This window comes from Salmo salar, chromosome ssa26, assembly GCF_905237065.1.
Source record: "Salmo salar chromosome ssa26, Ssal_v3.1, whole genome shotgun sequence".
Taxonomy (NCBI): Eukaryota; Metazoa; Chordata; class Actinopteri; order Salmoniformes; family Salmonidae; genus Salmo; species Salmo salar.
The window spans coordinates 55,294,057-55,308,986 of NC_059467.1; the positions used below are offsets into that span (position 1 = coordinate 55,294,057).

A 14,930-nucleotide genomic window follows, 5' to 3' on the forward strand; every position below is an offset into this window, starting at 1 on the left:
TGGTTAGAGGAGGCAGGTAGACTAGTGGTTAGAGGAGGCGGGTAGCCTAGTGGTTAGAGGAGGCGGGTGGCCTAGTGGTTAGGCAGGTAGCCTAGTGGTTAGAGGAGGCAGGTAGCCTAGTGGTTAGAGGAGGCAGGTAGCCTAGTGGTTAGAGGAGGCAGGTAGCCTAGTGGTTAGAGGAGGCTGGTAGCCTAGTGGTTAGAGGAGGCAGGTAGCCTAGTGGTTAGAGGAGGCGGGTAGCCTAGTGGTTAGAGGAGGCGGGTAGCCTGGTGGTTAGAGGAGGCAGGGTAGCCTAGTGGTTAGAGGAGGAGGCGGGTAGCCTAGTGGTTAGAGGAGGCAGGGTAGCCTAGTGGTTAGAGGTGGCAGGTAGCCTAGTGGTTAGACGAGGCAGGTAACCTAGTGGTTAGAGGAGGCAGGTAGACTAGTGGTTAGAGGAGGAGGCGGGTAGCCAAGTGGTTAGAGGAGGCAGGGTAGCCTAGTGGTTAGAGGAGGCGGGTAGCCTAGTGGTTAGAGGAGGCGGGTAGCCTGGTGGTTAGAGGAGGCGGGTAGCCTAGTGGTTAGAGGAGGCGGGTAGCCTAGTGGTTAGAGAAGGCAGGTAGCCTAGTGGTTAGAGGAGGCAGGGTAGCCTAGTGGTTAGAGGTGGCAGGTAGCCTAGTGGTTTGAGGAGGCAGGTAGCCTAGTGGTTAGAGGAGGCAGGTAGACTAGAGGTTAGAGGAGGAGGCGGGTAGCCTAGTGGTTAGAGGAGGCAGGGTAGGCTAGTGGTTAGAGGAGGCAGGTAGCCTAGTGGTTAGAGGAGGCGGGTGGCCTAGTGGTTAGGCAGGTAGCCTAGTGGTTAGAGGAGGCAGGTAGACTAGTGGTTAGAGGAAGCAGGTAGCCTAGTGGTTAAAGGAGGCAGTAAGCCTAGTGGTTAGAGAAAGCAGATAGCCTAGTTGTTAGAGGAGGCAGGTAGCCTAGTGGTTAGAGGAGGAGGCGGGTAGCCTAGTGGTTAGAGGAGGCAGGTAGCCTAGTGGTTAGAGGAGGCAGGTAGCCTGGTGGTTAGAGGAGGCAGGGTAGCCTAGTGGTTAGAGGAGGCAGGTAGCCTAGTGGTTAGAGGAGGCAGGTAGCCTAGTGGTTAGAGGAGGCAGGTAGCCTAGTGGTTAGAGGAGGCGGGTGGCCTAGTGGTTAGGCAGGTAGCCTAGTGGTTAGAGGAGGCAGGTAGCCTAGTGGTTAGAGGAGGCAGGTAGCCTAGTGGTTAGAGGAGGCAGGTAGCCTAGTGGTTAGAGGAGGCAGGTAGCCTAGTTGTTAGAGGAGGCAGGTAGCCTAGTGGTTAGAGGAGGAGGCGGGTAGCCTAGTGGTTAGAGGAGGCGGGTAGCCTAGTGGTTAGAGGAGGCGGGTAGCCTGGTGGTTAGAGGAGGCAGGGTAGCCTGGTGGTTAGAGGAGGCAGGTAGCCTAGTGGTTAGAGGAGGCGGGTAACCTAGTGGTTAGTGAAGGCAGGTAGCCTAGTGGTTAGAGGAGGCGGGTAGCCTAGTGGTTAGAGGAGGCGGGTAGCCTTGTGGTTAGAGGAGGCGGGTAGCCTAGTGGTTAGAGGAGGCGGGTAGCCTAGTGGTTAGAGGAGGCGGGTAGCCTGGTGGTTAGAGGAGGCAGGGTAGCCTGGTGGTTAGAGGAGGCAGGTAGCCTAGTGGTTAGAGGAGGCGGGTAACCTAGTGGTTAGAGAAGGCAGGTAGCCTAGTGGTTAGAGGAGGCAGGTAGCCTAGTGGTTAGAGGAGGCAGGTAGCCTAGTGGTTAGAGGAGGCGGGTAGCCTAGTGGTTAGAGGAGGAGGTGGGTAGCCTAGTGGTTAGAGGAGGCAGCGTAGGCTAGTGGTTAGAGGAGGCAGGTAGACTAGTGGTTAGAGGAGGCGGGTAGCCTAGTGGTTAGAGGAGGCGGGTGGCCTAGTGGTTAGGCAGGTAGCCTAGTGGTTAGAGGAGGCAGGTAGCCTAGTGGTTAGAGGACACAGGGTAGCCTAGTGGTTAGAGGACACAGGGTAGCCTAGTGGTTAGAGGAGGCAGGTAGCCTAGTGGTTAGAGGAGGCGGGTAGCCTAGTGGTTAGAGGACACAGGGTAGCCTAGTGGTTAGAGGACACAGGGTAGCCTAGTGGTTAGAGGAGGCAGGTAGCCTAGTGGTTAGAGAGGCAGGTAGCCTAGTGGTTAGAGGAGGCAGGTAGCCTAGTGGTTAGAGGAGACAGGTAGCCTAGTGGTTAGAGGAGGCAGGTAGCCTAGTGGTTAGAGGAGACAGGTAGCCTAGTGGTTAGAGGAGGCAGGTAGCCTATTGGTTCGAGGAGGCAGGTAGCCTAGTGGTTAGAGGAGGCAGGTAGCCTAGTGGTTAGAGGAGGAGGCGGGTAGCCTAGTGGTTAGAGGAGACAGGTAGCCTAGTGGTTAGAGGAGGCAGGTAGCCTAGTGGTTAGAGGAGGAGGCGGGTAGCCTAGTGGTTAGAGGAGGCGGGTAGCCTAGTGGTTAGAGGAGGCAGGTAGCCTAGTGGTTAGAGGAGGAGACAGGTAGACTAGTGGTTAGAGGAGACAGGTAGCCTGGTGGTTAGAGGAGACAGGTAGCCTAGTGGTTAGAGGAGGAGGCAGGTAGCCTAGTGGTTAGAGGAGGAGGCAGGTAGCCTAGTGGTTAGAGGAGACAGGTAGCCTAGTGGTTAGAGGAGGAGGCAGGTAGCCTAGTGGTTAGAGGAGGCGGGTAGCCTAGTGGTTAGAGGAGGAGGCAGGTAGCCTAGTGGTTAGAGGAGACAGGTAGCCTATTGGTTAGAGGAGGAGGCAGGTAGCCTAGTGGTTAGAGGAGGCGGGTAGCCTGGTGGTTAGAGGAGGCAGGTAGCCTAGTGGTTAGAGGAGGCAGGGTAGCCTGGTGGTTAGAGGAGGAGGCGGGTAGCCTAGTGGTTAGAGGAGGCGGGTAGCCTGGTGGTTAGAGGAGGCGGGTAGCCTGGTGGTTAGAGGAGGCGGGTAGCCTGGTGGTTAGAGGAGGCGGGTAGCCTGGTGGTTAGAGGAGGCGGGTAGTCTAGTGGTTAGAGGAGACAGGTAGCCTGGTGGTTAGAGGAGGAGGCGGGTAGCCTAGTGGTTAGAGGAGGCGGGTAGCCTAGTGGTTAGAGGAGGCGGGTAGCCTGGTGGTTAGAGGAGGCGGGTAGCCTGGTGGTTAGAGGAGACAGGTAGCCTGGTGGTTAGAGGAGGCAGGTAGCCTGGTGGTTAGAGGAGGCAGGTAGCCTAGTGGTTAGAGGAGGCAGGGTAGCCTGGTGGTTAGAGGAGGAGGCGGGTAGCCTAGTGGTTAGAGGAGGCGGGTAGCCTAGTGGTTAGAGGAGGCGGGTAGCCTGGTGGTTAGAGGAGGCGGGTAGCCTGGTGGTTAGAGGAGGCGGGTAGCCTGGTGGTTAGAGGAGGCGGGTAGTCTAGTGGTTAGAGGAGACAGGTAGCCTGGTGGTTAGAGGAGGAGGCGGGTAGCCTAGTGGTTAGAGGAGGCGGGTAGCCTAGTGGTTAGAGGAGGCGGGTAGCCTGGTGGTTAGAGGAGGCGGGTAGCCTGGTGGTTAGAGGAGACAGGTAGCCTGGTGGTTAGAGGAGGCAGGTAGCCTGGTGGTTATGATGATGTGAGTGATGTTTGTTTGAAGATGTTGATTGTTTTTGTTTTTCTATATTAGAAGTCCAGGAGGACTCGTCTATTGAGACACAGCTGTCCTCCCATGACCCTCCCCCTGACCAAGTCAGTGTCCACGCTCAGCATCAACCAGAGAGACATGGATAGTCAGTACAGTATACCTCTTAGTTTAACCCTGACCCCTGACCTTGACCCTGACCCTGACCCTCCCCCTAACCCGACACTCCCCCTAACCTAACCCTCCCCCTGACCCTAACCCTGACCCTCCCTCTAACCCTGACCCGACACTCCCCCTAACCTAACCCTCCCCCTAACCCTAACCCGACACTCCCCATGACCTGACCCTAACCCTGACCCTCCCCCTAACCCTAACCTGACCCTCCCCCTGACCCTGACCCGACCCTGCCCCTAACCTGACCCTAACCCTGACCCGACACTCCCCCTGACCCTAACCCTAACCCTCCCCCTGACCCTGACCCGACCCTCCCCCTGACCCGACCCTAACCCTGACCTGACCCTCCCCATAACCCTGACCCCTGAACCCTGACCTTGACCCTGACCCTGAACCTAGCCCTGACCCTCCTCCTGACCCAACACTCCCCCTAACCCTGACACCTGAACCCTGACCTTGACCTTGAACCTGATCCTAACCCTGACCCTCCTCCTGATCAGGTCTAGGTCATGTTACATGTAGGGTTCTCTATCAGGTGTAGGGTTCTCTACCAGGTCTAGATCCTGTGACGTGTAGGGTTCTCTATCAGGTGTAGGGTTCTCTACCAGGTCTAGATCCTGTGACGTGTAGGGTTCTCTATCAGGTGTAGGGTTCTCTACCAGGTCTAGATCCTGTTACATGTAGGGTTCTATATCAGGTGTAGGGTTCTATATCAGGTCCAGTCATTGGCAGCAGAGAACTGGAAGGAAAGGCGGCCAAAGGAAGAATAGGCTTTGGGGATGACCAGTGAGATATACCTGCTGGAGCGCGTGCTACGGGTGGGTGCTGCTATGGTGACCAGTGAGCTGAGATAAGGTGGGGCTTTACCTAGCAGAGACTTGTAGATGACCTGGAGCCAGTGGGTTTGGCGACGAGTATGAAGCGAGGGCCAGCCAACGAGAGCATACAGGTCGCAGTGGTGGGTAGAATATGGGGCTTTGGTGACAAAACGGATGGCACTGTGATAGGCTGCATCCAGTTTATTGAGTAGAGTGTTGGAGGCTATTTTGTAAATGACATCGCCAAAGTCGAGGATTGGTAGGATGGTCAGTTTTACGAGGGTATGTTTGGCAGCATGAGTGAAGGATGCTTTGTTTGCGAAATAGGAAGCCAATTCTAGATTTATTTTTGGATTGGAGATGTTTAATGTGAGTCTGGAAGGAGAGTTTACAGTCTAACCAGACACCTAGGTATTTGTCCACATATTCTAAGTAAGAACCATCCAGAGTAGTGATGCTGGGCGGGCGGGCAGGTGCAGGCAGCGATCGGTTGAAGAGCATTTAGTTTTACTTGTATTTAAGAGCAGTTGGAGGCCACGGAAGGAGAGTTGTATGGCATTGAAGCTCGTCTGGAGGGTTGTTAACACAGTGTCCAAAGAAGGGCCAGAAGTATACAGAATGGTGTCGTCTGCGTAGAGGTGGATCAGGTAATCGCCCGCAGCAAGAGTGACATCATTGATGTATACAGAGAAAAGAGTCGGCCCGAGAATTGAACCCTGTGGTACCCCCATAGAGACTGCCAGAGGTCCGGACAACAGGCCCTCCGATTTGACACACTGAACTCTATCGGAAAATTATTTTGGTGAACCAAGCGAGGCAGTCATTTGAGAAACGAAGGATGTTGAGTCTGCTGATAAAAATTTGGTGATTGACAGAGTCGAAAGCCTTGGCCAGGTCAATGAAGACGGTAGCACAGTAATGTCTCTTATCAATGGCGGTTATGATATCGTTTAGGACCTTGAGCGTGGCTGAGGTGCACCCATGACCAGCTCTGAAACCAGATTGCGTAGCGGAGAAGGTACGATGAGATTCGAAATGGTCGGTAATCTGTATGTTAACTTGAGGCTGTGTGATTAGGAGAAGACTCCTACCCTGAGTCCTGATCCTAGACCACCACTCCTACCCTGAGACCTGATCCTAGACCACCACTCCTACCCTGAGTCCTGATCCTAGACCACCAATCCTACCCTGAGTCCTGATCCTAGACCTGATCCTAAGTCACCACTCCTACCCTGAGCCCAGATCCTATATCAACACTCCTACCCTGAGTCCTGTTCCTAGACCACCACTCCTACCCTGAGTCCTGATCCTAGACCTGATCCTAAGTCACCACTCCTACCCTTAGCCCAGATCCTATATCAACACTCCTACCCTGAGCCCTGATCCTAGACCACCACTCCTACCCTGAGACCTGATCCTAGACCACCACTCCTACTCTGAGGCCTGATCCTAGACCACCACTCCTACCCTGACACCTGATCCTAGACCACCACTCCTACCCTGAGGCCTGATCCTAGACCACCACTCCTACCCTGAGAGGCCTGATAGGTTGATCCATCTGACCCCCGGGGGGTTATTGCTAGTCCTGTCCATCTCCTGATAGGTTGATCCATCTGACCCCTGGGGGTTATAGCTAGTCCTGTCCATCTCCTGATAGGTCGATCCATCTGACCCCTGGGGGTTATAGCTAGTCCTGTCCATCTCCTGATAGGTCGATCCATCTGACCCCTGGGGGTTATAGCTAGTCCTGCCCATCTCCTGATAGGTCGATCCATCTGACCCCTGGGGGTTATAGCTAGTCCTGTCCATCTCCTGATAGGTCGATCCATCTGACCCCTGGGGGTTATAGCTAGTCCTGCCCATCTCCTGATAGGTCGATCCATCTGACCCCTGGGAGTTATAGCTAGTCCTGTCCATCTCCTGATAGGTCGATCCATCTGACCCCTGGGGGTTATAGCTAGTCCTGCCCATCTCCTGATAGGTCGATCCATCTGACCCCTGGGGGTTATAGCTAGTCCTGTCCATCTCCTGATAGGTTGATCCATCTGACCCCTGGGGGTTATAGCTAGTCCTGTCCATCTCCTGATAGGTCGATCCATCTGACCCCTGGGGGTTATAGCTAGTCCTGTCCATCTCCTGATAGGTCGATCCATCTGACCCCTGGGGGTTATAGCTAGTCCTGGTCATCTCCTGATAGGTCGATCCATCTGACCCCTGGGGGTTATAGCTAGTCCTGTCCATCTCCTGATAGGTCGATCCATCTGACCCCTGGGGGTTATAGCTAGTCCTGCCCATCTCCTGATAGGTCGATCCATCTGACCCCTGGGGGTTATAGCTAGTCCTGGTCATCTCCTGATAGGTCGATCCATCTGACCCCTGGGGGTTATAGCTAGTCCTGTCCATCTCCTGATAGGTCGATCCATCTGACCCCTGGGGGTTATAGCTAGTCCTGGTCATCTCCTGATAGGTCGATCCATCTGACCCCTGGGGGTTATAGCTAGTCCTGCCCATCTCCTGATAGGTCGATCCATCTGACCCCTGGGGGTTATAGCTAGTCCTGTCCATCTCCTGATAGGTCGATCCATCTGACCCCTGGGGGTTATAGCTAGTCCTGTCCATCTCCTGATAGGTCGATCCATCTGACCCCTGGGGGTTATAGCTAGTCCTGCCCATCTCCTGATAGGTCGATCCATCTGACCCCTGGGGGTTATAGCTAGTCCTGGTCATCTCCTGATAGGTTGATCCATCTGACCCCTGGGAGTTATATCTAGTCCTGTCCATCTCCTGATAGGTTGATCCATCTGACCCCTGGGGGTTATAACTAGTCCTGTCGATCTCCTGATAGGTCGATCCACCTGACCCCTGGGGGTTATAGCTAGTCCTGTCCATCTCCTGATAGGTTGATCCATCTGACCCCTGGGGGTTATAGCTAGTCCTGTCCATCTCCTGATAGGTCGATCCATCTGACCCCTGGGAGTTATAGCCAGTCCTGCCCATCTCCTGATAGGTCGATCCATCTGACCCCTGGGGGTTATAGCCAGTCCTGTCCATCTCCTGATAGGTTGATCCACCTGACCCCTGGGAGTTATAGCTAGTCCTGTCCATCTCCTGATAGGTTGATCCATCTGACCCCTGGGGGTTATAGCTAGTCCTGTCCATCTCCTGATAGGTCGATCCACCTGACCCCTGGGGGTTATAGCTAGTCCTGTCCATCTCCTGATAGGTTGATCCATCTGACCCCTGGGGGTTATAGCTAGTCCTGTCCATCTCCTGATAGGTCGATCCATCTGACCCCTGGGAGTTATAGCCAGTCCTGCCCATCTCCTGATAGGTCGATCCATCTGACCCCTGGGGGTTATAGCCAGTCCTGTCCATCTCCTGATAGGTTGATCCACCTGACCCCTGGGGGTTATAGCTAGTCCTGTCCATCTCCTGATAGGTTGATCCATCTGACCCCTGGGAGTTATAGCCAGTCCTGCCCATCTTCCTCTTCCTCTGTCCTTCTACAGGTACCAGGTCATTCTCCAGCACTTCTGGCTCTCTGGCTTACAGGTGAGGAAGGACTACTGCATTACTCATTACAGGGTGTGTGTAGTGTGTGTGTGTGGGGTGTAGTGTGTGTAGTGTGTATGTGGTGTGTAGTGTGTGTAGTGTAGTGTGTGTAGTGTGTGTGTGGTGTGTAGTGTGTGTAGTGTGTGTGTGGGGTGTAGTGTGTGTAGTGTGTGTGTGGGGTGTAGTGTGTGTAGTGTGTGTGTGGTGTGTAGTGTGTGTAGTGTGTGTGTGGGGTGTAGTGTGTGTAGTGTGTGTGTGTGTGGGGTGTAGTGTGTGTAGTGTGTGTGTGGGGTGTAGTGTGTGTGTGTAGTGTGTGTGTGGGGTGTAGTGTGTGTAGTGTGTGTGTGGGGTGTAGTGTGTGTAGTGTGTGTGTGGGGTGTAGTGTGTGTAGTGTGTGTGTGGGGTGTAGTGTGTGTAGTGTGTGTGTGGGGTGTAGTGTGTGTAGTGTGTGTGTGGGGTGTAGTGTGTGTAGTGTGTGTGTGGGGTGTAGTGTGTGTAGTGTGTGTGTGGGGTGTAGTGTGTGTAGTGTGTGTGTGGGGTGTAGTGTGTGTAGTGTGTGTGTGTGGGGTGTAGTGTGTGTAGTGTGTGTGGGGTGTAGTGTGTGTGTGTGGGGTGTAGTGTGTGGGGTGTAGTGTGTGGGGTGTAGTGTGTGTGTGGGGTGTAGTGTGTGTGTGGGGTGTAGTGTGTGTGTGGGGTGTAGTGTGTGTGTGGGGTGTAGTGTGTGTGTGGGGTGTAGTGTGTGTGTGGGGTGTAGTGCGTGTGGGGTGTAGTGTGCGTGTGGGGTGTAGTGTGCGTGTGGGGTGTGGTGTGCGTGTGGGGTGTAGTGTGTGTGTGGGGTGTGGTGTGTGTGTGGGGTGTAGTGTGTGTGTGGGGTGTAGTGTGTGTGTGGGGTGTAGTGTGTGTGTGGGGTGTAGTGTGCGTGTGGGGTGTAGTGTGCGTGTGGGGTGTAGTGTGCGTGTGGGGTGTAGTGTGCGTGTGGGGTGTAGTGTGCGTGTGGGGTGTAGTGTGCGTGTGGGGTGTAGTGTGCGTGTGGGGTGTAGTGTGCGTGTGGGGTGTAGTGTGTGTGGGGTGTAGTGTGCGTGTGGGGTGTAGTGTGCGTGTGGGGTGTAGTGTGCGTGTGGGGTGTAGTGTGCGTGTGGGGTGTAGTGTGCGTGTGGGGTGTAGTGTGTGTGGGGTGTAGTGTGCGTGGGGTGTAGTGTGCGTGTGGGGTGTAGTGTGCGTGTGGGGTGTAGTGTGCGTGTGGGGTGTAGTGTGCGTGTGGGGTGTAGTGTGCGTGTGGGGTGTGTGTGCGTGTGGGGTGTAGTGTGTGTGGGGTGTAGTGTGTGTGTGGGGTGTAGTGTGTGTGTGGGGTGTAGTGTGTGTGTGGGGTGTAGTGTGTGTGGGGTGTAGTGTGTGTGTGGGGTGTAGTGTGTGTGGGGTGTAGTGTGCGTGTGGGGTGTAGTGTGTGTGGGGTGTAGTGTGTGTGTGGGGTGTAGTGTGTGTGTGGGGTGTAGTGTGTGTGGGGTGTAGTGTGTGTGTGGGGTGTGGTGTGCGTGTGGGGTGTAGTGTGTGTGGGGTGTGGTGTGCGTGTGGGGTGTTGTGTGCGTGTGGGGTGTAGTGTGTGTGGGGTGTAGTGTGTGTGTGGGGTGTAGTGTGTGTGTGGGGTGTAGTGTGCGTGTGGGGTGTAGTGTGCGTGTGGGGTGTAGTGTGTGTGGGGTGTAGTGTGTGTGGGGTGTAGTGTGTGTGTGGGGTGTAGTGTGTGTGGGGTGTAGTGTGTGTGGGGTGTAGTGTGTGTGTGGGGTGTAGTGTGTGTGTGGGGTGTAGTGTGTGTGTGGGGTGTAGTGTGTGTGTGGGGTGTATGTGTGTGGGGTGTAGTGTGTGTGTGGGGTGTAGTGTGTGTGGGGTGTAGTGTGTGTGTGGGGTGTAGTGTGTGTGGGGTGTAGTGTGTGTGGGGTGTGGTGCGTGTGGGGTGTAGTGTGTGTGTGGGGTGTAGTGTGTGTGGGGTGTAGTGTGCGTGTGGGGTGTATGTGTGTGTGGGGTGTAGTGTGTGTGGGGTGTGGTGCGTGTGGGTGTAGTGTGTGTGTGGGGTGTTGTGTGTGTGGGGTGTAGTGTGTGTGTGGGGTGTGGTGCGTGTGGGGTGTGGGTGTGTGTGTGGGGTGTAGTGTGTGTGTGGGGTGTAGTGTGTGTGTGGGGTGTAGTGTGTGTGTGGGTGTAGTGTGTGTGGGGTGTGTGTGTGTGTGGGGTGTAGTGTGTGTGTGGGGTGTAGTGTGTGTGTGGGGTGTAGTGTGTGTGGGTGTGGTGCGTGTGGGGTGTAGTGTGTGTGTGGGGTGTAGTGTGTGTGTGGGGTGTGTGTGTGTGGGTGGTGTGTGTGTGTGTGTGTAGTGTGTGTGTGGGGTGTGTTGTGTGTGTGGGGTGTAGTGTGTGTGTGGGGTGTGTGTGTGTGGGGTGTAGTGTGTGTGTGGTGTGTGTGTGTGTGGGGTGTAGTGTGTGTGTGGGGTGTAGTGTGTGTGGGGTGTAGTGTGTGTGTGGGGTGTAGTGTGTGTGTGGGGTGTAGTGTGTGTGGGGTGTGTGTGTGTGTGGGGTTGTTGTGTGGGGTGTGGTGTGTGTGTGGGGTGTAGTGTGTGTGTGGGGTGTAGTGCGTGTGGGGTGTAGTGTGTGTGTGGGGTGTAGTGTGTGTGGGGTGTGGTGTGTGTGTGGGTGTGTGTGTGTGTGGTGTAGTGTGTGTGTGGGGTGTAGTGCGTGTGGGGTGTAGTGTGTGTGTGGGGTGTAGTGTGTGTGGGGTGTGGTGTGTGTGTGGGGTGTAGTGTGTGTGTGGGGTGTAGTGTGTGTGGGGTGTAGTGTGTGTGTGTGTGTGTGTGTGGGGTGTAGTGTGTGTGTGGGGTGTAGTGTGTGTGTGGGGTGTAGTGTGTGTGTGGGTGTGTGTGTGTGTGGGGTGTAGTGTGTGTGGGGTGTAGTGTGTGTGTGGGGTGTAGTGTGTGTGTGGGTGTAGTGTGTGTGTGGGGTGTAGTGTGTGTGGGGTGTAGTGTGTGTGTGGGGTGTAGTGTGTGTGTGGGGTGTAGTGTGTGTGTGGGGTGTAGTGTGTGTGGGGTGTGTGTGTGTGTGGGGTGTAGTGCGTGTGGGGTGTGGTGTGTGTGTGGGGTGTAGTGTGTGTGTGGGGTGTAGTGTGTGTGTGGGGTGTGTGTGTGTGTGGGGTGTAGTGTGTGTGTGGGGTGTAGTGTGTGTGTGGGGTGTAGTGTGTGTGTGGGGTGTAGTGTGTGTGTGGGGTGTAGTGTGTGTGGGGTGTAGTGTGTGTGTGGGGTGTAGTGTGTGTGTGGGGTGTAGTGTGTGTGTGGGGTGTATGTGTGTGTGGGGTGTAGTGTGTGTGTGGGGTGTGGTGCGTGTGGGGTGTAGTGTGTGTGTGGGGTGTAGTGCGTGTGGGGTGTAGTGTGTGTGTGGGGTGTAGTGTGTGTGGGGTGTAGTGTGTGTGGGGTGTAGTGTGTGTGGGGTGTAGTGCGTGTGGGGTGTAGTGTGTGTGTGGGGTGTAGTGTGTGTGGGGTGTAGTGTGTGTGTGGGGTGTAGTGCGTGTGGGGTGTAGTGTGTGTGTGGGGTGTAGTGTGTGTGTGGGGTGTGGTGTGTGTGTGGGGTTAGTGTGTGTGGGGTGTAGTGTGTGTGTGGGGTGTAGTGTGTGTGTGGGGTGTAGTGTGTGTGTGGGGTGTAGTGTGTGTGTGGGGTGTGGTGTGTGTGTGGGGTGTAGTGCGTGTGGGGTGTATGTGTGTGTGGGTGTGTGTGTGTGTGTGGGGTGTGGTGTGTGTGTGGGGTGTAGTGTGTGTGGGGTGTAGTGTGTGTGTGGGTTGTAGTGTGTGTGGGGTGTAGTGTGTGTGTGGGGTGTGGTGCGTGTGTGGGGTGTAGTGTGTGTGTGGGGTGTAGTGTGTGTGGGGTGTAGTGTGCGTGTGGGGTGTGGTGCGTGTGGGGTGTAGTGTGTGTGTGGGGTGTAGTGTGTGTGGGGTGTAGTGTGTGTGGGGTGTGGTGTGTGTGGGGTGTGGTGCGTGTGGGGTGTGGTGTGTGTGTGGGGTTAGTGTGTGTGGGGTGTGGTGTGTGTGTGGGGTGTAGTGCGCGTGTGGGGTGTAGTGTGTGTGTGGGGTGTAGTGTGTGTGGGGTGTGGTGTGTGTGTGGGGTGTGGTGCGTGTGTGGGGTGTAGTTGTGTGTGGGGTGTAGTGTGTGTGGGGTGTAGTGTGCGTGTGGGGTGTAGTGTGTGTGGGGTGTAGTGTGCGTGTGGGGTGTAGTGTGTGTGGGGTGTAGTGTGCGTGTGGGGTGTAGTGTGTGTGTGGGGTGTAGTGTGTGTGGGGTGTGTGCGCGTGTGGGGTGTAGTCGTGTGGGGTGTAGTGCGGCGTGTGGGGTGTAGTGTGTGTGGGGTGTGGTGTGTGTGTGGGGTGTAGTGCGTGTGTGGGGTGTATGTGTGTGTGGGGTGTAGTGTGTGTGGGGTGTGGTGTGCGTGTGGGGTGTGTGTGTGTGGGGTGTGGTGTGCGTGTGGGGTGTAGTGTGCGTGTGGGGTGTAGTGTGCGTGTGGGGTGTAGTGTGTGGGGTGTAGTGTGCGTGTGGGGTGTGGTGTGCGTGTGGGGTGTAGTGTGTGTGTGGGGTGTAGTGTGTGTGTGGGGTGTAGTGTGTGTGTGGGTGTAGTGTGTGTGTGGGTGTAGTGTGTGTGTGGGGTGTGGTGTGTGTGTGGGGTGTGTGTGTGTGTGGGGTGTGTGTTGTGGGGTGTAGTGTGTGTGTGGGGTGTAGTGTGTGTGTGGGGTGTAGTGTGTGTGTGGGGTGTATGTGTGTGGGGTGTGTGTGTGTGTGGGGTGTAGTGTGTGTGTGGGGTGTAGTGTGTGTGTGGGGTGTAGTGTGTGTGTGGGGTGTGTGTGTGTGTGGGGTGTAGTGTGTGTGTGGGGTGTAGTGTGTGTGTGGGGTGTAGTGTGTGTGTGGGGTGTAGTGTGTGTGGGGGTGTAGTGTGTGTGTGGGGTGTAGTGTGTGTGTGGGGTGTAGTGTGTGTGGGGTGTGTGTGTGTGGGGTGTATGCGTGTGGGGTGTAGTGCGTGTGGGGTGTAGTGTGTGTGTGGGGTGTAGTGTGTGTGGGGTGTAGTGCGCGTGTGGGGTGTATGCCGTTGGGGTGTGTGGTGTGGGGTGTATGTGTGTGGGGTGTAGTGTGTGTGTGGGTGTATGCGTGTGTGTGTGTGTGTGTGGGTGTGTGTGTGGGGTGTAGTGTGCGTGTGGGGTGTAGTGTGTGTGGGGTGTGGTGTTCGTGTGGGGTGTGGTGTGCGTGTGGGGTGTAGTGTGCGTGTGGGGTGTAGTGTGTGTGGGTGTAGTGTGCGTGTGGGGTGTGGTGTGCGTGTGGGGTGTAGTTGTGTGTGGGGTTATTTGTGTGGGGTGTAGTGTGTGTGTGGGGTGTAGTGTGTGTGTGGGGTGTATGTGTGTGTGGGGTGTATGTGTGTGTGGGGTGTAGTTGTGTGTGTGGGGTGTAGTGTGTGTGTGGGGTGTAGTGTGTGTGTGGGTGTAGTGTGTGTTGGGGTGTGTGTGTGTGTGGGGTGTAGTGTGTGTGTGGGGTGTAGTGTGTGTGTGGGGTGTAGTGTGTGTGTGGGGTGTAGTGTGTGTGTGGGGTGTAGTGTGTGTGTGGGGTGTGGTGTGTGTGTGGGGTGTATGTGTGTGTGGGGTGTAGTGTGTGTGTGGGTGTGTGTGTGTGTGGGTGTGTGTGTGTGTGGGGTGTGTGTGTGTGTGGGGTGTTGTGTGTGTGTGGTGTAGTGTTGTGTGTGGGGTGTGGTGTGTGTGTGTGGGGTGTAGTTGTGTGTGTGGGTGTAGTGTGTGTGTGGGGTTATGTGTGTGTGGGGTGTGTGTGTGTGTGGGGTGTAGTGTTGTGTGGGGTGTGTTGTGTGTGTGTGTGGGTGTAGTGTGTGTGTGTGGGGTGTAGTGTGTGTGTGGGGTGTAGTGTGTGTGTGTGGTGTTGTGGGGTGTGTGTGTGGGTGTAGTGCGTGTGGGGTGTAGTGTGTGTGTGGGGTGTAGTGTGTGTGTGGGTGTGTGTGTGTGTGGGGTGTAGTGTGTGTGTGGGGTGTAGTGTGTGTGTGGGTGTAGTGTGTGTGTGGGGTGTAGTGCGTGTGGGGTGTAGTGTGTGTGTGGGGTGTAGTGTGTGTGGGGTGTAGTGTGTGTGTGGGGTGTGGTGCGTGTGGGGTGTAGTGTGTGTGTGGGTGTGTAGTGTGTGTGTGGGGTGTAGTGTGTGTGTGGGGTGTAGTGTGTGTGGGGTGTAGTGTGTGTGTGGGGTGTAGTGTGTGTGTGGGGTGTAGTGTGTGTGTGGGGTGTAGTGTGTGTGTGGGGTGTAGTGTGTGTGTGGGGTGTGGTGCGTGTGTGGGGTGTAGTGCGTGTGGGGTGTAGTGTGTTTCTGGGGTGTAGTGTGTGTGTGGGGTGTAGTGTGTGTGTGGGGTGTAGTGTGTGTGGGGTGTAGTGTGTGTGTGGGTTGTAGTGTGTGTGGGGTGTAGTGTGTGTGTGGGGTGTAGTGCGTGTGTGGGGTGTGGTGTGTGTGTGGGGTGTAGTGTGTGTGGGGTGTGGTGTGCGTGTGGGGTGTGGTGCGTGTGGGGTGTAGTGTGTGTGTGGGGTGTAGTGTGTGTGTGGGGTGTAGTGTGTGTGGGGTGTAGTGTGTGTGGGGTGTAGTGCGTGTGGGTGTGTGTGTGTGTGGGGTGTGGTGTGTGTGGGGTGTGGTGTGTGTGTGGGGTGTGGTGTGTGTGTGGGGTGTAGTGTGTGTGTGGGGTGTAGTGTGTGTGGGGTGTGGTGTGTGTGTGGGGTGTAGTGTGTGTGTGGGGTGTAGTGTGT

The 14,930-nt window shown here is 55.8% G+C and overlaps 1 protein-coding gene across 1 annotated transcript in view; it reads left to right on the forward strand.

The window, feature by feature from the left end:
• The window catches only part of LOC106588061 (uncharacterized), a 54,325-nt gene that overhangs the window by 34,699 nt on the left and 4,696 nt on the right, over window positions 1–14,930 (forward strand). The window contains exons 8-9 of the mRNA XM_045708327.1: window positions 3,638–3,740; window positions 8,094–8,136. Coding sequence (XP_045564283.1) covers window positions 3,638–3,740; window positions 8,094–8,136 — 146 coding nt within the window. The remainder of the gene's footprint in view (window positions 1–3,637; window positions 3,741–8,093; window positions 8,137–14,930) is intronic.